Below are 18,532 nucleotides of genomic sequence, written 5' to 3'. Positions count from 1 at the left end.
CCCCCCCCGAGTGCTCAGGATGCCAGGCCCTGAGCACAATTCTGGTGTCTCCCTAGCATACGGCAGGGCCCGCTGCCTAGAGACCCCTAGCTGCTCCAGGAGCCTGCCTGCTATGTCCTGCAGCTTGGAGCTCTCACAGTGCTCCACGGGGTGGGGTCCCCAAGTGCAGAGCAGTGGGCATCCTCCTCCCACTGCCCCGACCTGGCATTGGGAGTGGGCCCGCCAGGTTGGATTAGTATTACACAATCTAGCATCACCAGCTGCCGGGAACAGCCACTGGCTGGTGCAGTGAGCTGCACCTGGGGAGGGAGGGTGGCTGAGGATTGTAAGGTGGCTTCTGGCCCCAGGGACATGGTCCTCTACTGAATGTGGGCTTTCAGGGTCCCAGGAGCCTCTCTGCTGCGGGGGAGGTGAGGTGATAGTGCCCCACGTTCCATAAATACCCAAGCCCGGGCTTAGCAAGGCCAAGGAATTTGCACCCTGGTCTGTAGGGGAGGCGGGTGTGGTTTAGAGGCCTGAGGGCGGTGGTAGGGGGTGTCCAGGCTCTCTGTCTAGTCCTGTTTCCCCACCTGTGAGATGGGAGGGTCAGGGCCACGTAAAGGCCTTGGCTACTGAAGGGTTAAGTCTCCCTGCGTCTGTGGGGAAGGGCCTGCACAATGGGGGAGGGGGAGTGCCCATTTTGTGATTTCTTACCCCCCCCCTCCCTCCCCAAATGATTCTTCTTGGGGGGTTTGCCTCTGGCAGATGTCTGCAGGCTGCCGCTGGGCCCCTCTCTGGTGAGCTAGACTCTGCCCTCCCAAGGCAGGCCCTCAGCCCCGGGGCACTTACATCCTCCCGGTGGCCTGGTCCCAGAGCTGAGGGGGGGAACCTGAGGTGGGGATGGGGGGAGTCTCCCCAGCACCATACGGAATGGTCCGGTGCCCACCCTGCTCCTGCACGGGAGGCCGTGGCGGACGCAGCCCCAAATTGCATTGGGCTTTTTGCAACCCTGTCCTATTGCAAACTCCCCCCTGATGTGCTGTGCCCCTCCCCCCACTCCTGCTCCCCAGCTGCCTGTCTCCCAGGTGGCATTGGTGCTGTTTCCTGCCCCTCTGCACCGTCCTCCCTCCTGGCTGCAGTTTGCAGCTCCCCCATTTAGTGTCACCTGCGCATTTTCGTTACTGGGCTGCCTTCCAGCCCCCTCCTCTCCCCTGCAGCTCCCAAGGGAGGAGGGTGATGCTGCTGCACTGCCCCCTGCGGACCCTCCCTCTCCTCTCGGAGGGCAGAGGTGTTTGGGGGGGTCCTTGGTTTGCCGGAGCAGACTGCTGGGGGGAAAAGCCTGGGTGGAGCTCTGGTGGAATCGCGCAGCGTCTGTCTGACTCCAGGCTGCGTGAGTGCCGTTGGCACAGGTGGGTGTCTGGTTGCTTTGCATGGCGAGGGGAGAGGCAGGGCAGGGAGCGCCTGGCGTGGGGCTCGGCTCCTCGCCTGCCTGCCTGCCGGGGAGCGTGTGCAGCGCGAGTGACTCATGCATGGAGACGGGTTTCTCTGACTGGTTTGGGCAGTGCTGAGGCCGCATGGCTCTGCCTGTGGGTGGGGTTTCGGATGCTCCCTGGCTCCTCAGTCTGTCTCTCCCTCTCGGTGTCTCTGCACTGCAGCAGACTCTGCGATCTGACACTGGCAGCTCCTGGCATGTTCCCGTCCTCCCTGGGGTGGGGGGCTCTCCCCTGCCTTGCCCATGTTTGGCTCACCCGGCCCTCCCCATCGCTGGCGGGCAGGTTTGCAGGCTGATTTTCCTCTCTCTTGAAGTCAGTCGGATGAAAGGTCTCTACAGACCCGCTCAGCCTGCCCAGGTTTTTCCCGGGCAAGGCAGGGGTGAGTATCCTCCTCTCTCCTGTGTGTGTGGCCGGGGTGGCAGTGGGGGGTTCCCTACGTGGTGCTGTAATGATCACTGTGTACACGCCAGGCTGGCCGGGTAGGGTGTTCTGACTCTCCGTGGGGAGTGGCCGGTGCTCTGTCTGGCTGCAGTGTGGATCAGAGCTGTGTTGGGGAGAGGCCTGCGAGACCTGGGCTCCCCCATTCCTGGGGGGTGAGGGGTGTCACTGCACAGTCAGGAACTTCTCAGAGCTCCAAAGTCTCCCCCCCTTTCTTGAGTAACTTGCTGGTGTTATCCCGAAAGAATATTACAATTGCCCCAAGCTCGGTGTTCCCCCGGGAAGGGCTGAGAGCCTGGGTATGTGCTCCAGGCACCCTGCCAGGCTGCAGGGGAGGGGCCCAGAGCAGAGAGCCATGTCCTGGGCACTTGGCTTCCGCCCTGGATAGGTGGAGGAGGGGAGTTAGAGAGTGCTGATCAGTCCCATCCAGCACCCTCTTTCCTGAGGTCTCGAGTAGGATTGTTGCTGTGTCATGTTTTCCAGGGCTGCGTCCCGGCTGGGGTTGGCAGCTGCTGAGTTCTGAGCTCTGGGCACGTCCTGGGCTGGGGTGAGCTGGTCAGCGCTGTGGGGTGCTGGGTCAGGGTGTTTGCCAGTGGCCGGGAGGCAGCCTCTGAAATACCAGTCCTTGGTGGGGGAGGAGGGACTGCCTGTGCCAGGGGCGTTGGACCCAGTGCTGCGTGCTACGGGGTTGAGAATGGCAGTGACCTCAGTGGGCACCTCTGCCCCTCGGAAATGGTGTGCAGATCCCCAAACCCAGGCACCCCGGGGCCACCCCCAGCCCAGTCTGCAGCCAGCCTTCTCAAGTTGGTCTTGAGCGGGTTCTTTGTCATGCAGGGTGCCCATGCATGGTGCTTGGGCCTGCTCACCCACCTGCTTCTGGCCGTGCAGGTCCTGCTCCGCAGGGCTTTGGTGCTGACTCCTGGGGGAGGCTGGGCTCTTCCTGGCCCCTTTGCTCATCCTAGGCAGGCAGCAAGGACCTGGCTGCTTTTAAAAGCCCCTGGACGGCAGCGGTTGAAAGGCTCCTGAAATGCAGTGGGACTCCAGGGGTCAGAGCTGAGAGCAGTAGGGAGGATGCAGGAAACGCAGGGCCCATGGACTGGGTCTGCAGCTATTTCCCCCCTTATGTGACCCAGGCTGTTGTGGGATCCTGCCCCCTCTGGGGGGACTGGCCGTGATTCCCAGGGGCGCTGGGAGAGGGTTTGGAGGTGGTGGATTTCCCCTGCGCAGAGATGGCCGCCCTCTGGTCTGCATTGACTGTGTCTCCCCCATGCCTGGAATGCTGACTCTGAGCATCAGGTTACAGCGAGAGCCAGGCTGTTTGTTTGGCTTGGATGGTTGGGGAAGGTTCCCTGGCAGGGCTGGCCCGGGCCGCCTGCTGCCTCTGGCTGGGCACCTTCGTGTGGCGGTGCTGGGCTCCAGCGGGGTTCAATGGTCTTCTCTCTGCGCCCGGGGAAGGAGGCTGGGGCTCCCCATGCTCTGTCACCGTGGCCTTTGCACTGTAACCAAGCGGGAGGGGAAGCAGCCAGGGAGTCCTGGGGCCAGGCCTGTCAGCATCGGAGATGGGTCTGGGCTCTCCCTGCTGCTCTCCAGATCCGGCACCGAGCAAGAACGGGGCAGGGAATCTCTCTTCCACCCCCCGCAGACCCCTCTCTGGCTATGGGTGAGCACAGCCCTTGCTCATGGTGCCAGTCCCAGCCTTGCCCAGCAGGGAGCAGGGCAAGAACGCTGGCTATGGGGCAGCTCCCAGCAGGAATCCCTGTGATGCTGCCATGCTCTGGGGAGCCAGTTCCCAGCATGGCCTCCTTCCTCCTAGAAACATGTTTGTCTGGCCTGCAGATGGGGCAGGTAATGAGCTGGTGGGGAGCTGAGCCGGGGGGCCTGGCCTGCCCCTATTGTGTAGATGGGCCCAGGCAGGTCCCTGGAGCTGGGTTCAAGCCTAGGTCAGTGGATTCTTCACTCTTGCTGAGTTGGGGAGGCCTGGGTCCATGGGGCTCCCGACTGTCTGTGGCTAGTGGTCTCTGGAGGGAGGGGGTTGGCGTGCTGCATCCCCAAGAGAAGCTGCCACCCCCATGCCCTCTGCATGTCTGGGGGGAACCGACCCGGGCTCAGCCCTTGGGGTGTGTTATGGAGGGGCCCCTGCAGTGCTTGGACTGAGCACTAGTAAGGGGGGGGGCTGTAGCCGGAGGGTGGGGATTCACCCAGGTTCCAGGTGTGCAGGAATGGTGTCTCCCCCAGCTCCTAAGGACCTTAAAGCTGGGAGAGTTCTCGGCTTCCCCTCCCTGTAACCAGTGATTGTGGCCTGGTCCATTCTTGGGGGGCGGGGGGCACGGCTGGGTTCCTGCTGCCTTGGGGCCTGTTTGGACTCTTCCCCAGGAGCTGTCTTTAATGACTCTGCTTTGGGGAAAACTCTTGGCTTTGTGGCACTTTCGACCTCCTGAAATGTTTGGCTGTTTCTGTTGGGGAGGGGGCTGCAGGGGAGCCCGTGCCTGGGAGTACAGGCTGCTCTGAGATATTCCCCCCCCCTCGGTTGGTGTTACCTCAGTAGTGGGTGAGGGGCCCTTTCCAGGTACTGAGGGCACCCCGGAGCTTACTGCTGTTGGTGGGGTGTGGCCAGGGTGGGGCAGGGGAGACAGGAGAACGTGAAGGAAGCAGGGGGAAAGGTTGAGGGAGAAGATAAATGGGGGTCCGGCCTCGCTGGGATGATCATTGGGCTGGGGCCCCCGGATTGTAGATCACCAGCGTCCCTGCTGAGTGGCACCCACTGAGCGCTCCTGCGGGGATCACTACCGGGAGCTCGCCCAGTGACTGCCTGTGCCTGGCTCCGGCTGTTTGAGCTGCCCCAGGGACTGTGGTGGCCAATCTCTGCCTGAAACCCCGCTGCCAAGTTGGACTGTACTGGCTAGCTGGAGTCTGAGGCTCATTTGTCCTGGCACGCAGACCCTCGGGCCCCAGGGCAGCCTGCGTGTGCTGCGGACTTGCGCAGACCCAGGCTGCAAAGTCATCAGCCAGCCCCTGCCGGAGCTGCCTTTGGGGAACTCCCTGCCCTGGGCCCAGCTCCTCTCTGCCCCGCTCACCCCAGGCTCCTTGTCCCTCTGCTGAGCGTGTGCTCTTTGTTTCTCTGTCCGCAGATAGCGAGGGGATCCTTATGCAGCACCACATGAAATGAACAAAGCTCCACAGCCCACAGGAGGAGCCCCGACAGCCCCACACCCTGCCCCTTCTCCTGGACTTCCACAGGTAGGATCCCCCCCCGGCCCTTCTCTGAGGCTTCATCGGATGGAGCATCTCCCCTCAGAGCCCTGCGTATGCCTGATCCCAGCCGTACTGCCCTCCGCTGAGACGCCTGGTTTAGCGCTCGGCTCCCTGCTGACCAGTCCTGGGGTCAGGATTGGGCTTGCCAGGTGAGGGAGGCGTGCTCAGAGCCTGGAGCCCATGGGGTGCCGGGTTATTGGCAGTGCAGTGAGTGGCCCAGCGGGGAGCGCAGTGTTACAGGTCCCTGGGGTGTGGCTTTGGGGAGCCCTGGTAGCTGCCGTGCCAACCTGCTCCTTCCTTGTCTCCCTGCAGTCGGCGTTTCCACCTGGTCAGACGGCACCCGTGGTTTTTAACCCGTCGCAAGCTACACAAATGAATACGCCTTCCCAGCCTCGACAGGTAAGGGGGCACTGGGGCGGGGCCGCTGGCGGCTCTTCGGGGCCGCTGGGACTCCCGCTGCCTTCTGGCCGTCAGGCTCTCTGACGGCCAGGGGTGGTTGCTGCCTCCCAGTTGCGTGGTTCTCTGGGGTGCCAGCCTGGCTGCGCTTGGGGCCTTTGATCTGCCGCCGAGCAGGTTTTGTGGTGCTGAACTGGCCCCAGCTCTGAGTCAGGCTGGAGGGCTCCAGCGTGCCAGGCGGAGGGAGGGCAGAGCTACCCGGACCCTTCCGGTGCGCTCTGGCCCCGCGGTGCGCGCAGCCATGCACGTGGAGGAGGTGGGGCTGGATGAACGTGTGCTCAGAGTGGGAGGTGGGGGCGACTGCAGGGGAGCTGTGAGGGGATGGATGGATGTCTGTCTGTCTGTCTGCCCGCCCTCCTGGCCTGCGTCTCTTTCCTTGGGGAGGGGCACATGGCGCAGAGCCGCCCCCCCACCCCCTCCCAGGCCTCACAGTCTTGTCTGAACCTGAAGTGACCTTGCTTCTTCTTTCCTCTCCCCTCGCTCTTTCCTGTCTTAGTTTCCAGCAGGGCCTCGTGCTTTACACCAGCAGGTACTAACCCGCCCCTGCCCCCCCGCATGCCATACGGCCCCCCGGGGGTGCAGCCACATGGTGTTTGTCTGGATGCTGCAAGGAAACGGCGGGGCTAGAGGAGTGGGAGGGTGCGGGCTGCACCGAGCACTGGGGAGAACTGGTTTGGGTTAACGCGAGGAGCAGGAAGGCTTGTCAAAGTCTCACGTGGTGTCTTGTGGCCCAGGACCCCTGCCACATTCTCAGGCCAGTGGTGGCCTCACCACGGTGAGAGTGGGTGATTGGATGCGCAAAGACAGTGGGTCCCGAGCGCTGGTTGAGTTGCACCAAACTCCGAGTGCGCGTGAGCCAGGAGCCCGATGCTGGGGCTCTGCAAGGCCAGACAGACAGCTGGAGTGGGGAGCCGGGGGCTTGGCTGGCCCAGTGGCCTGCTGACGCAAACCGCTCAGTGCGCTGGGATCTCTGCTGGCCATGTGGGTGTCCCATGGAGAGGAGAGGTGTCCTTGAGTAGGAGGCCATGGGAGTTTCACTGCAGCGTCTGTACCTTGATGTGAGTCCTGCATGAAGCTTGGAGCATGTGGCTGCTTCTCTGCTACCAGCCCCACAACCCACTCTTCCTCACAAAGCCGCTTCTGTCTGTGCCTGACCTACGGGTGGTCTCGCCTTTGCTCCTCAGATGGACTAGTCCCCTGGCAGCACCCAGGGCAGCACCCCGAGATGGCACCGTGCTGTGCTGCTGCCATAACCTCTGAGCAATCACCCTGTCCCTTACTAAAAGGGCTCCCATCTCACGCAGCGGCTGCAGGGTGAGGTGAGCCCCGTCCCTGCTCCGCTGCCAGTGCAGCGGGGGCGGGAGAGGGCAGCAGGAATGGGCAGCTTGTTGGTAACTACGGTCCCTCCCCTGACCTTTCACCTCCCTCTGCACCCCCTGGCTGTGAAGTTGGCTCCACGCCTGGTCCGATGCACTGGGGTGCACATAGGGGTTCACGGGCTGGGAAACACCCTGCCGTGGGGCCGAGCGTTTCTGTGGAGGGGAAGAGCTGGGGTGGCTGGTGGCGTCCGATTCGCCTCTGGACGGTTGGTTGGAGTTGTTTGCTGGAAGAGGCGCGCTGGCTCCTGAGTCGGGGCTGCGCGTTGGCATTTCTTTCGCACTAGCACTGCGTTGCCTGCCGGGAGGCCTATGCCCTGGAGGTGCCAGCTCTGGGCTGTCTGTACTGATCAGACGCAGGCCGGAGAGGGGATGCCAGCTCTGTACGTGCTGCTTTGTCTTGGGACAGGCCGAGGTCCGTGGTTAAGACGTGGCTTGGGCTCTGGCTGGCCTAGCAGGGCAGAGAGGCCCATTCACCACCTGCATAGTCCTGCCTCTTGATGCGTGAGTGGAGTTTGCCAGAGGGGCACCCCACAAGCTGCTGATCGTCTCTGCTTGCCCCGCCCTTTGGAGTCTGGCTGAAGGCCGGGGCGGCTTGTGCAGATGGAGAACGACATAGGGTCTGACAGGAGGAGGAGAGGGGAGTTCTAGCTCATGGGGATGGGCCCTGGTGCAGCTGCGGGCCTGAAGCTGAGGCCCATCCCAGGTCGGCTGGTGTCATCAGCCCCCCTTTGAAGTCAGGATGGGGGCCCTTGGAATGGGCAGTCCAGGCTGTGAAACGATCCCCCCCACCCTCACGCGCTGTGTCTGGAGGCACGTTCTGGGACTGAAGGGCAGAAAGTGCCCTGGCTCACGGCATCCTGGGGAAGGGCAGGGGCAATTGAGGGGCCACTGTGGTCTTTTTGTCCAGCTCTTGTGTATGAGGAGGGGTTAGGTCCCTGAGCCTCCTGCCAGCCCAGTGGGCCGTGGCCCTGAAGGTATCGCCTGGTGCCAGGGCTGCCTTCTGGAGCATTCGGGGGTGCAGCATCTGCGCATTGGGCTCCAAAGCCCACGAGACACGCTTGCTTTACTGTTCTCCCGCCTGGCCCTCCCCTCTGACCTTCCCTTACAGCCGGGCGGCTCTTGTACCAAAAGCCCTTTTGAGCTCCGGCTCCCCCCACAGCAGCGTTTGCTCGCCTGTCCCTGGGGCCTGGGACCTTGTGAGGCTGTGGGTAACTCCTGTCTCTTTTCTCTTCCTTCTCCCCTTGTGTGTGTGCTCGCTAACAGGGAGGATTCAGGTCTCTTCAGGTAACGCTTTTTCATTACCCCTGCTCAGGCGGTGCTCTCGGCTGGGGAGTGGGAGACAGGGCACGTGGTGTGTGTGTATGTGTGAACACTGTGCTACTATCTGCCTTGCTTCACTCTGGTGGGGCTGTTGGTGGACGGCTGCTCTGGGGGTATGGATCAGGTTTGGGATGCAGTAACTTCCCTCCCAAGCCCAGGGGGCCTGTGACGTTACACTGGGGTCTGAAAAGGCTCAGAGCTGCTCCCACTTAAAAGGAGACCCCTAGGAGAAAGATGCAGGGCTGGACTTTCCTGGTGCACCCAGCAACCCCCCACAGCAGCTGGTTAATGAGATGGTCCCTCCTTGTGCTCCCTAAGTATGCAGAGCGATTCCATCCAGCTCCAGCTGGTTGCTTGGCTCCATCCGTACGGCAACCTGTGGAGACTACATGTCCCAGAATTCAGTGCTCTATTGCAGTCCCAGCTGCCTGGCTTCATTGCACGCTCGGGCCTGTAGTCTCCACAGGCCACAGCATTTGTATTGAGGGTGCTGCGAGTGGCTGTGATCAGCTCTGTTAGACTTGTGGCCTTTGGCTGGGTGGAACTTGAGCATTGTGCTTAAGGTAAATAGGGGGAGATAGATTGTCCCACTTCCTTTGGTTCCCTACAGGTGCCATCTGTGAGTTGTAGTTTTCCAGGGCTGTTGAGACATTATGGGAATTTTTGCTAGGGGAAGGGAGCAGGGTCCAGCCCATCACCACCAGTGTCAATGGAGCTGCGCCAGCCTGGGGGACTGCACCCCTTGAGACACCCACAGCCCCAGGGGCGGGGATTGCAGCCATCTGGGGATTGCAGCCATCTTGTGATGGGCACATATGACAGCTACGAAACTGTCCTGCCACCCCATGGCAGCTGGTCGTGTGTGCCACCTCTTAGCGCCTGGCCACCATGTGTCAGAAGGGTCCCAGAGGCACACCACAAGCTGTGTGGGGATGCCATTCCCCTGCTGTTGGTTCCTCGCACCTCCTGCCCTAGACTGCCTTTCCCATCCCAGCTGGGGGGCGGAACATTAGCTGTCCGCTTGTGGTCCCAGCTCTGGGGGTAGTGGTAGCTGCTGTCCAGCCCTCTGGATGGGGGATGCAGAGACGGGAAGCAGCTACCTCTGTGGGGCGTGGAGCTGGGCGGTCCTGGCACCCTGCTGGGACTAACTGAGTGCCACCGTCCTTCTCTCCCAAAGCATTTCTACCAGAGCAGGGCCCAGCCTCCGACAAGTGCTTCCCGGGTGCAGAGTAACACGTCGGCCCGGCCCGGCCCGCCTGCTCATGTCTATCCAGCTGCTTCCCAGGTGATGATGATCCCCTCCCAGATTTCCTACCCTGCTTCGCAAGGAGCCTATTACATCCCAGGACAGGTGAGGGCTGCACCCGGACACCGGGTTCCTTGGGCTTCTGCTCCCTGCCGCGCAGGGCTCAAACTGGCTTTGAAATGGGGGTGTGGCGTCATCAGGACAGAATCGACCACCAGATCATCATCTTATGAGCGGGAGGGAAGGCTCTGGGGCTCCCCCATGGGAAGTCCTATGGACCTTGGCCCTCTTTCTCTGCTGCTCCATGCAGGGGGCCCAGCCCCAGGCCCTCTGAAAGCCCATTGTGCTGCTGTTGGGGTGGAAAGGCTGGTGCTGAGTGACACCGTGTGTCACCTCTGCCCCAGGAAGCCTCGAGGGCCAGGTGCGGTTGCAAGCCCTGCTCACTGCTGGACTGGCAGGGACTGACCGCCTGCTCCGCTGAGCCAGGTCCCGTGGGGCCAGCAGCCTGATGCCAAGGCCCTCCTGCTCTGCAGCGTGCGTGCTGCCCTGCTTGCCAGCCTTGCCCACGCTCTGGGTCCTGCCCTCCGTGACGGTTGCTGGGAGAGTCCCCTCAGATCTCTGTGGCATGAAGATGTGTACTCCAGGGCCTGGCGGGCAGTAACCGGCGTGTCCTTCTCTGCCCACCCAGGGTCGCTCCACGTATGTTGTTCCAACTCAGCAGTACCCAGTCCAGCCGGGCGCCCCCAGCTTTTATCCTGGAGCCAACCCCCCGGAATTTGGCACCTACGGTAAGGGCCCCCGGGGACGCCGTTCCTCTTCCATTCAGTCTGGGGTGGGAGTTTGGGGCACCTGAAACCACCAAGTGCAGTCTCTTCCCCCCCTCCCCCCAGTTTGTGGGCTGGGAGTTTTGCCAGGCAGGCCTAGCACAGCAGCCCCTCCCTCACAGAGACACCCCCTGGACATAATCCAGGCAGCTCTTGCTTGGCCTTCCCTGCCCGGTGCCACTCAGGGTTGCTGGGGGTCAGAGCCCTCTGGAGCACCAGAGCACTACCCAATGAGCTGCTCCAGGAGGCCCATGGGCTGCTCAGTGGGGCGGGATCCTCTCCCAGCAGTCTCCAGCCCTGGCCAGGAATGTCCCAAACCTGAACAACAGGACGTCACTGGTTGAGAGCCAGGCACAGCGTGCGATTACTCCCGTCCAGGCTCCGCTGTGCCCTGTGCGGCTCTGCTGATGCTCCTCAATCCTGACCTGCAGCCCCCTTGCTACTCCAGCCCTGGGCCCCACTGCGCCCCACGCAGATCTGCTGATGCCCTTCGATCCCAGCATGCAGCCCCTCTGTTATTCCAGCCCTGGGCTTCCCCCGCTCTCCGCTCTCCCAGTGCCCCTGACTCCCTGCTGCCCCAGCTCTGCCGGGTTAGCTTTGTGCCGGGGATGCGCGTCCAATCGGAAGGGGGCGTGAACTGAGTTTAGAATTTCACACCTCCCTTAGCACCTCCCTTAGCAGTTGGGGGATGAGAGTTTTCCCTAGAAATGGCCCTTTCCTCATTCCCGAGCTGGTCCCTACCAAAGTGTGGGGTGGGGAGGGGGATTGGCGTTGTTCTGCAGGAGGGGGGCACTGCCAGAGGGTAGGAGAGATGTGAGCGTGGGGCTGAAATGAGGGGGCGGAACGTTGAGGCTGGCCCACCCCATTAGGGCCCCCTGCCCGCCCGCCCACCCCCAGCGAGGGCAGCTTAATGTTTAACTGTCCTGGCAGAGAGGCCGGGCAGACTTTAGCCCCAGCCTGCCCTTTGGTCACTGCAGAAGGAAACAGGCAGCAGCCGCCCCAGAGTCAGCTGTTCCCTAAATAAACACGGGCCCCTGTCCCCGGAGCGTGGCCAAGCCGAGGGCTCAAGGGGGAGTATGGAAGGGGGCTCCCGTGTGCCCCCCTCCTTGCCTTGGCTCCTCAGTCCCCCTTCCCAGGTTGCCCTTCCTTGGAGTGGAGCGGTGGGTTTGTGCAGCCAGCTGCCCCTCCCCTCCCCCGTGCTGCGCTCACATGGCCAGCAGGACTGTGACTATATTTAGTCTGGATCCATCCCGGGCGGGCGGCTCTGCAGACACAGCAATGTGAGCCGCTGGGCCCTGCGTCTCATCCCATCCCCAGCAGCGGCCGCCTCTGGACACAGCACCAAAATGGGCTCCCCCTGAGACAGGTAGGTGCAGCCCCTGCTCCCCACCTGTGATTCAGTATCTTGGAGAGAGCCAGACGCCGAGGCTTGCTGGCCTGGGCTCCGCTAACCTCCAGGCTAGGCCTGTCTGTGTCTCATCCCCAGCTTGGGGGTGGGGTAGCCAAAGGCCCCGGCATCTCTTGACCACATGCTCTTGTGTAACAGCAGCTCGTCAGCAGTGGCATCTGCAGCCTTGTGGGTGAGTCATGGCAGGCCGGCTGGGCTGCTGCGGCCAGGCACTGGCCGGGTGTGAAGGGGGCACGGAGCCCCTCGATGGAGATACAGGGCAGGTGACTCATCAGTGTCTCATCTCCCTAAAGCAGCAGGCTGGTGGGAGTGGTAGCTTCCTGCCGGAGGCCCAGGACTGACGTGCAAAAGGGAGCTGCGGGTCAGGGTTGAGGGGCATGAGCAGAGCTGTGGAGGGAAGGGGTCTGGGCTATGGGTATTGGCAGACTTGTGTGGTAGGAGCTGCACCGCTCTGCCCCGTGGCTGCTTCTCACCAGTGCACAAGGCCTCCAGAGTCACTAGTAAATGTCCATCCTGGGAGGCGGCTGGCTGCACGTGCCAGAGGAGGGACCTGGCACGCCGGCTTCCCAGCCCCTTGCTGCTTCCTGTCAAAGCATCATCATTCGGCGCCCTCGGCAAGGATCCCTCTTGGTGGTCACCAGCCATCAGAAAGGTTTTCTAAGGACCTGGCTTCTAGGAGCCCGTCTGGCCACAAATGCTGTGGGAGGCTGAGCTGTGGTAGGGGAGAGGGAGGGTGGCTGGCTAAACTTTATGTGGAAACTACATTTCCCAGCATCCTCTCTGGCTGGCAATTGTACCTCTCCCTCCATCTTGTTCTGAGCCTCCTGGTGTTGCATACCAGGGCTCCTGGGCTCCACCAGCTGCCAACCCTGGCAAAGATGAGGGCAGTGAGGTGTGGTTCCTGGGCAGTCTGGCTCCCAGAAAGCGAGGCTGGGGAAAAGCTCCAAGGGGCCTGTAAGAAACAGGGCTGGCTTGAACCTGCAGCTTTGAGCTGGTGTCGGGAGCTTCAGATGGGAGGGGCTCTTGTTCCTTTGCTGAGCCACTGCAATCACTTGCTGGGGGCTCTGTCCCTATCTGGGGAAGGGCAGCCTGGTGGCTCATCACAGGACCAGGAGTCAGGAGATCTGGGCTCTGTTTCCAGCGCTGCCACTGACTCACCGGGTGATCTTGGGCAAGTCACTTCCCCTCCTTTGTCAGTTTCCCAGGCCCTCGAGCCCTAGAAAGGACCACGTGTTCCTACGAATGGAGGGACTTTGGGTTATTCCCCTCCCCACCCTGGCCAGCTAGCAGGACAGTTCCTGGCTAGCCGGCCTGAACTCCCCACGCTTGGTCTGCCCCATGGCTGCTTCCCAGCCTGAGCAGCGAGTGCCCCGCTGGGGTGTGTGGGTGGCCAGTGGGGTGGGACAGGCCCACGCCCTTGGTGTGGAGATCTGGAGCCTCCAGGGGTTTAGGAGCCCAGGAAAGTGCTGGATTTGGGAGGAGGCCAGGCTCCCACCTGTTACTGTCTCTCCCTCCCCATGCTGGCATCCGTCTCACGGTCGCCTGCCCCGCTGGGGGAGTGTGGGGGGCATCTGTCTGGCCCGTTGTTCAGGGAAGGCTGGCTGCTGTCAGAGCTCAGGCCAGAGGCTGACACTCTTCCTCCTTGGGCACCCTCCTGTGCCCGGGTCATGCTCTTGTGTGCCATGGGGACCTTATCCCTGGGCCTGGCCCCCCATTGGTGATATGGGCAGAGACAGGGTCTCTGCAGAGAGCTGATTCCCAGTCCTGGTTCTGAGACAGACCAGCTCTGACTTGCGCTGCCTGACTTCCATCAGTCACCCTGGCTCTGAGCCGCCGGCCCGGGCTGCTGGCTCCTTGGTTGCCCTGTTCTGCCCTGGTTTGGCTGAGTCTGCTCAGCATCTGCAGCTGGGGGTCATGGGACCTTGCAGCAGCCATGGAATTGGGGGACCTCAGGCATGTTGCCCTTGTTGTGACCCTGGCTCATCCCAAGGGGGTCAGGCTACTACCTGGTGCTGTAGTCCAGCTGTGTGGGCCCGGGATGCTGGCCGGCCTAGCAGCCATGGGTCTGATGAGGGGCCTGAGCCCCAGCTCTCCAGCCATCTGGGATTGTGGGTGTGAGCAGAGTGGGCTGGCAGCTCTGGTTCTTACTCCTCTGCGGAGCTGGGGCGGGTGCAGTCTGGTGTGAGGGAGATAAGGCCGGGGAGCTGCTGCCGCCGAGCTGGGGCACAAGGAAGGCAGCTGCAGGAGGAGACACCTGAACCCCAGTGCTTGCTTGGGTCGTCCTGTCTCTCCGGATGGGGCATGGACTCCACACACACACAGGCTTCCTCCTCTGCCCACCTGATAGGTTTGGAAGGGGGCTGGGTGCGAGTTTGAGCTGTGCTGTAGCATTCTGGGAAGTGTAGCTGGGCCTGGAGTAGGGATTTCTCTCCAGGCTTCATCTGCCAGCTCCGGCAACCTAGGTGGCAAGTTTAACTCCTGCCTGCCAGTGGGATGGCTTCCCTTGCCTTGCCACTGGGTAGGGGTGGGCGTGGGGCTGGCTAGCCCTCCGCAGCAGGAGGCTGGACGTGGGGGCAGCTCAGCTACGCTCTGCATCACGGGGAAGGAATTCTGGGAAGGGCTGGTTGGTCCTGTTGTTCAGGTTTGGGACATTCCTGGCCAGGGCTGGAGACTGCTGGGAGAGGATCCCGCCCCACTGAGCAGCCCGTGGGCCTCCTGTGTTTGTGGGCGCAGCAGCTCATTGGATAGTGCTCTGGTGCTCCAGAGAGCTCTGACCCCCAGCAACCCTGAGTGGCATTGGGCAGGAAAGGCCAAACAAGAGCTGCCCGGGTTGTGTCCAGGGGGTGTCTCTGTGAGGGAGGGGCTGCTGTGCTGGGCCTGCCTGGCAAAATTCCCGGCCCACGAACTGGGGGTTCCTGGGGGGGAACGGCACTTGGTGTCTGGTGGCTCCAGGCTGTTAGTGCTGGCTGCTGCCTGGTGCAATGGGGATTGGACCACCCAGTTCCTCTGACTGACTCTCTCCTTTCCCAGCTGGTGCCTATTACCCTGCTCAGGGGGTGCAGCAGTTCCCAGCCGGGGTCCCCACTGCCCAGGTCATGATGAACCAGCAGCCGCCCATCCCGACAAAGCGAGAACGCAAGACGGTAAGGAGGGCGAGGGGAGGGGGGCTGGGTTCTTGCGCTGCCTCCCCCAGGAGCCCTGTGCTGGTGACTCCCAGCTGTGAGGGATGGAGCCTGTTGTGGGGTGCCTGAGAATGGCTCAAGGCTGGTTTTTCCCCCCCACCCCCCAGCTGAAAATGCTGCCTCTGCGGGGAGTGAGAGGCCAGAACCCAGCTCCATGCGAGGCCGCTTGGCCAGGCCTTGCACACCCCACTAAGCAGGGAGCGGGCGGGACTGTGGGTGGGGGTGAGGTGGGCCGTGTGTGGCTGTGTACAGGGGACGGGGGCGGCGGTGGTGAGGAGAAGGGAGTGCGTGGCTGGCTCCCGGTTGTGTCTGCAGAGTCAGGCCCGACCTTCCCTGTCCTCCCTGGTGGGGAGAACCTGCTGTGTCACGGCTGCTGCGGCTGGGGGTGGGTGCTGCAGTTGCCAGCCGGTGCCTGCAGTAATGCTGTTGCTCGGAGGCTCGGCACAGGATCTATTTATAGCATTAAGCCGCCCTCTGCGAGCGCTGCAGCTCGGGTCTGCCAGGGCCCCTTCCGGGGGGGCAGATCCCCCCCGGGCTCCACCCTGGCTCATGTGGGGACCTGTTCCTGAATGGCTTGTCATTCAAACCCTCTGCCACCTCGTTTGCCCTGGCCCGTGCTGCCTGGGCAGCTGGGCACCTGCGCTGCTGTTGAGTGGGACGTAGGAGGGGATCCTGCTTTGCCGGGAGCCCCATCTTCCCAGGCTGTGCACCGTGATGCTGTGGCAGAAGCAGGCCACCTTGGCAGCCTGGCAGGGAAGAGGCACCTGTGCCTGTTGGAGCTGTCTCTGCGTCAGCCCACGTTGGATGGGGGGGAAGAGCTGTCGGTGCCAAGGGCAGCCTGCTCTGCCTGTTATGGGAGGCAGAATTCCCACTGCAGTGCTGGGGGGTGGGGTGCCGGCCAGGGGCTCTGTGGTGTGCGGGTGTCAGATCTGTTGTGGGGACTGGGCCATTCCCGGGGACCAGTTTTGGGGTCTCCATGCAGCTAGGGCAGAGGTGACCCACATTCTGCCCTGCCCCGAGGGGCATAGCAGAGACCATGGATCCCAACCTACGTTCTCCACACAGGCACCCCTCTGCAGCGAGGCTGAGGCTGGTAGGCAGGGGTGGCTTAGAGTGTGGTGCACGCTGCACCGGGTGGAGGTGAGAGGGGGGGCGCTATTGCAGGACCAGGAGGAGTAGAATAGCACTGTGTCCTCAGGGAGTGTTGGGGTGCCCTGCTGGGCCCTTGGGGTAGGTAGCTGCCATGTGGCTTGGAGTGTGACTGCCCTGGCAGCAGTGGGGATGTCTGCCATGCTGGGGGTGGGGTGTTCTCAGGGGGTCGCTGCACCCCTCGCAGGCAGGGTGGAGACTCATAAAACCCGGCTTGTCTTGCCCGGCCCCCTGCCAGGTTCCAGGGCAGGGTTGTCCCTTACAGGCTGAGGGCCTGGGGTCCCACCGCTGCCCGAAGGGGTCTCACCCTGGGTTACAGGCAGGGCAGGGGCATGAGACGCCAGGGCAGATGCAGTGGAGTGTTCAGCCAATGGGGGCGCTCAGTTCCCGGAGCATTGTGACACCCCCTTGTCTCATGCAATCAGAATGTCAGGACTGTCCCAGGGCCCTGCTGGGGTAGGGTGTGGAGGGGGGAGATGCTTGGACTGTCCCACTGCCCAAGTGGAGGGTGTGTGTGCAGGGGGGAGTAGAGATGCCTGGACTGTCCCACTGCCCAAGTGGGGGGAGATACCAGGCTGTACTGGGTGGGGGTTTGCTGTCTTGGCTGGGGCTGCTGGTCTCTCCTTCTCTGGGGGTGTGGGGTGGCTTCTGCGGGGCCCAGCTGGTGCTGAGCTGATGTACCCAGCACCCCAGGAGGGCTGCTCTGCCATTGGCTGCCAGACAGATCCTCTGTGACCTCACAGGCTGCTGCTAAGTGCCTTCCTCCCCCTGCCCTTGGCCTGGCTACTCCCCCTCCAGCGGCCGAAGTCCCATCCTGGCTGCTCTGGGGCAGGAGGAGCCGTTTCCTCCTGGCCTGGCCTCTGTGGGAGGGGGGAGCTGGGGAATGTGCCGAGCAAGAGGGAGTGAAATGGCAGCTGGCTGCGGCGGCGCTGGCCCCCTGCCATGGGCTGTGTGAGGTCCCAGCCGAGCGTGTGTTGGAGCGGGGTGAGTGCTGCGCTCCACGTGGCTACAGCAGCCCACCGGAAGCTAAACAAACCTCCCCTTCCTGCCTGGCCTGACCTGCTCCCCACCCAGCTGCTTGGGGATCAGGTACGGGCTGTCCTGGCCCTGGGGTGTGCAGGGGGCTCACTGCCTGACAGGCAGCTCTGTCCTGGAGCAGGTTCCCCAAGAGGCCTCCGCCTGGCTGCACTGTACATGCAGGGGGGGGTCGGGGCTGGGGTGCAGGGCAGCCTGGAGTGGCATGAGCTGGTTAGCTGTGCCCTGCTGCCAGCATGTCCCTTGCTTTGGGAAGTGTGTGCCCCTCCCTTCACCCTGCCAACGGGGTGGGGAGAAGGGGGAGTGTGCCCCCTCCTCCCCCCACTAACTGCTGCTCTGCCTCTCTTATATTGGCAGATCCGGATACGAGATCCGAACCAGGGCGGCAAAGACATCACCGAAGAAATCATGTCTGGAGCAAGGACCTCCTCCACCCCCACCCCTCCTCAGGTAAGAGGCCCCTCCCTAGCTCCCCCGCACCCCCCACCACAAGTGATGGGCCCTGCATATTCCTTCTCTAGGGCGGGGTGGTATGTGGCTGTGAGTTTAAGGGCTTGTGTACACTTACGACACTGCACGGGTGTAGCTGCGCTGCTGTAGCGCTTATATGAAGATGCTACCTACGCCGACAGGAGAACGTCTCCCTTCGGCGTGGGCGCTCCCACCTCCCCGATAGGGGGTAGTTGTCCCACTCAGGGGCATGGAAAATCCACACCAGTGAGCGACGTAGTTAGACCGACTTAAGTTAGTAGTGTGTGTGGAGGGGTGTGGGGGAAGGGCACTCATTAACCCTTCACGTGCTTCTGTTCCACAGCCTGGAAGCGGTTTGGAGCCACAGGCCAATGGAGAGACGCCCCACGTAGCAGTTATTGTCCGGCCAGGTGGGTGTCCGGGCTGGGGTAGGGGTGCCGGACGGAGAGAATCGGCTGCCTGCGGCCAGTGTGTGACCTGGGGCAGGAGCAGGAGAGCAGCCAGGCGGCTGAAGGGCTGGGGTGACTGTCCCCCACTTGCGGCCTGTTGCTCTCTCCCTGGCTGTGACTCCCTGCAGGTGGAGCTGTTGGGGTGAGGGTGGGAGAAGCCGGTGGGGGGTTTCCTCTTGTGGAACTTGGGGGCCCTGCCCTGAGCCTGTGGCAGGATTGGTCCCTGCAGCATTGCACTCAGGCTAGTTCAGTGTCCCAAGCGATGTGGCTCCTGCCCCTTCTCTGGGCAGTCGATGCTCCAGCCCCACGTGCCGTACCTGGGAGGCCGTTCTCCCTAAGACTCAGCCTAGAATCCCCCCTTTCTTAGTGTCACTCCATTTGCCCGGAGCCCCCCTCCTTGGGGTTTACTGCCTGTCGGGTGGTTAGACTCCTGCAAGCTCAGCACACCCAA

The 18,532-nt window shown here is 62.7% G+C and overlaps 1 protein-coding gene across 6 annotated transcripts in view; it reads left to right on the top strand.

The window, feature by feature from the left end:
• The first annotated feature begins 1,694 nt into the window (after positions 1 to 1,694).
• The window catches only part of EIF4G1 (eukaryotic translation initiation factor 4 gamma 1), a 37,090-nt gene continuing 20,252 nt past the window's right edge, over positions 1,695 to 18,532 (top strand). For 4 of the 6 annotated variants that reach the window (XM_026650085.1, XM_026650083.1, XM_026650084.1 and 1 more), the window contains exons 1-7: positions 5,073 to 5,147; positions 5,475 to 5,561; positions 9,495 to 9,668; positions 10,252 to 10,351; positions 14,826 to 14,938; positions 17,519 to 17,611; positions 17,976 to 18,042. In XM_026650085.1, the coding sequence (XP_026505870.1) occupies positions 5,073 to 5,147; positions 5,475 to 5,561; positions 9,495 to 9,668; positions 10,252 to 10,351; positions 14,826 to 14,938; positions 17,519 to 17,611; positions 17,976 to 18,042 (709 nt within the window). Of the gene's footprint in view, positions 1,852 to 5,038; positions 5,148 to 5,474; positions 5,562 to 9,494; positions 9,669 to 10,251; positions 10,352 to 11,450; positions 11,754 to 14,825; positions 14,939 to 17,518; positions 17,612 to 17,975; positions 18,043 to 18,532 lie in introns of those variants that run through there. The other 2 variants (XM_024208531.3, XM_024208535.3) reach the window with 2 other exon arrangements.

Source organism: Terrapene carolina, unplaced genomic scaffold (assembly GCF_002925995.2).
Source record: "Terrapene carolina triunguis isolate 2854851 unplaced genomic scaffold, T_m_triunguis-2.0 Scaffold88, whole genome shotgun sequence".
Classification (NCBI taxonomy): Eukaryota; Metazoa; Chordata; order Testudines; family Emydidae; genus Terrapene; species Terrapene triunguis.
This window is presented reverse-complemented; position numbering and strand designations above follow the sequence as displayed.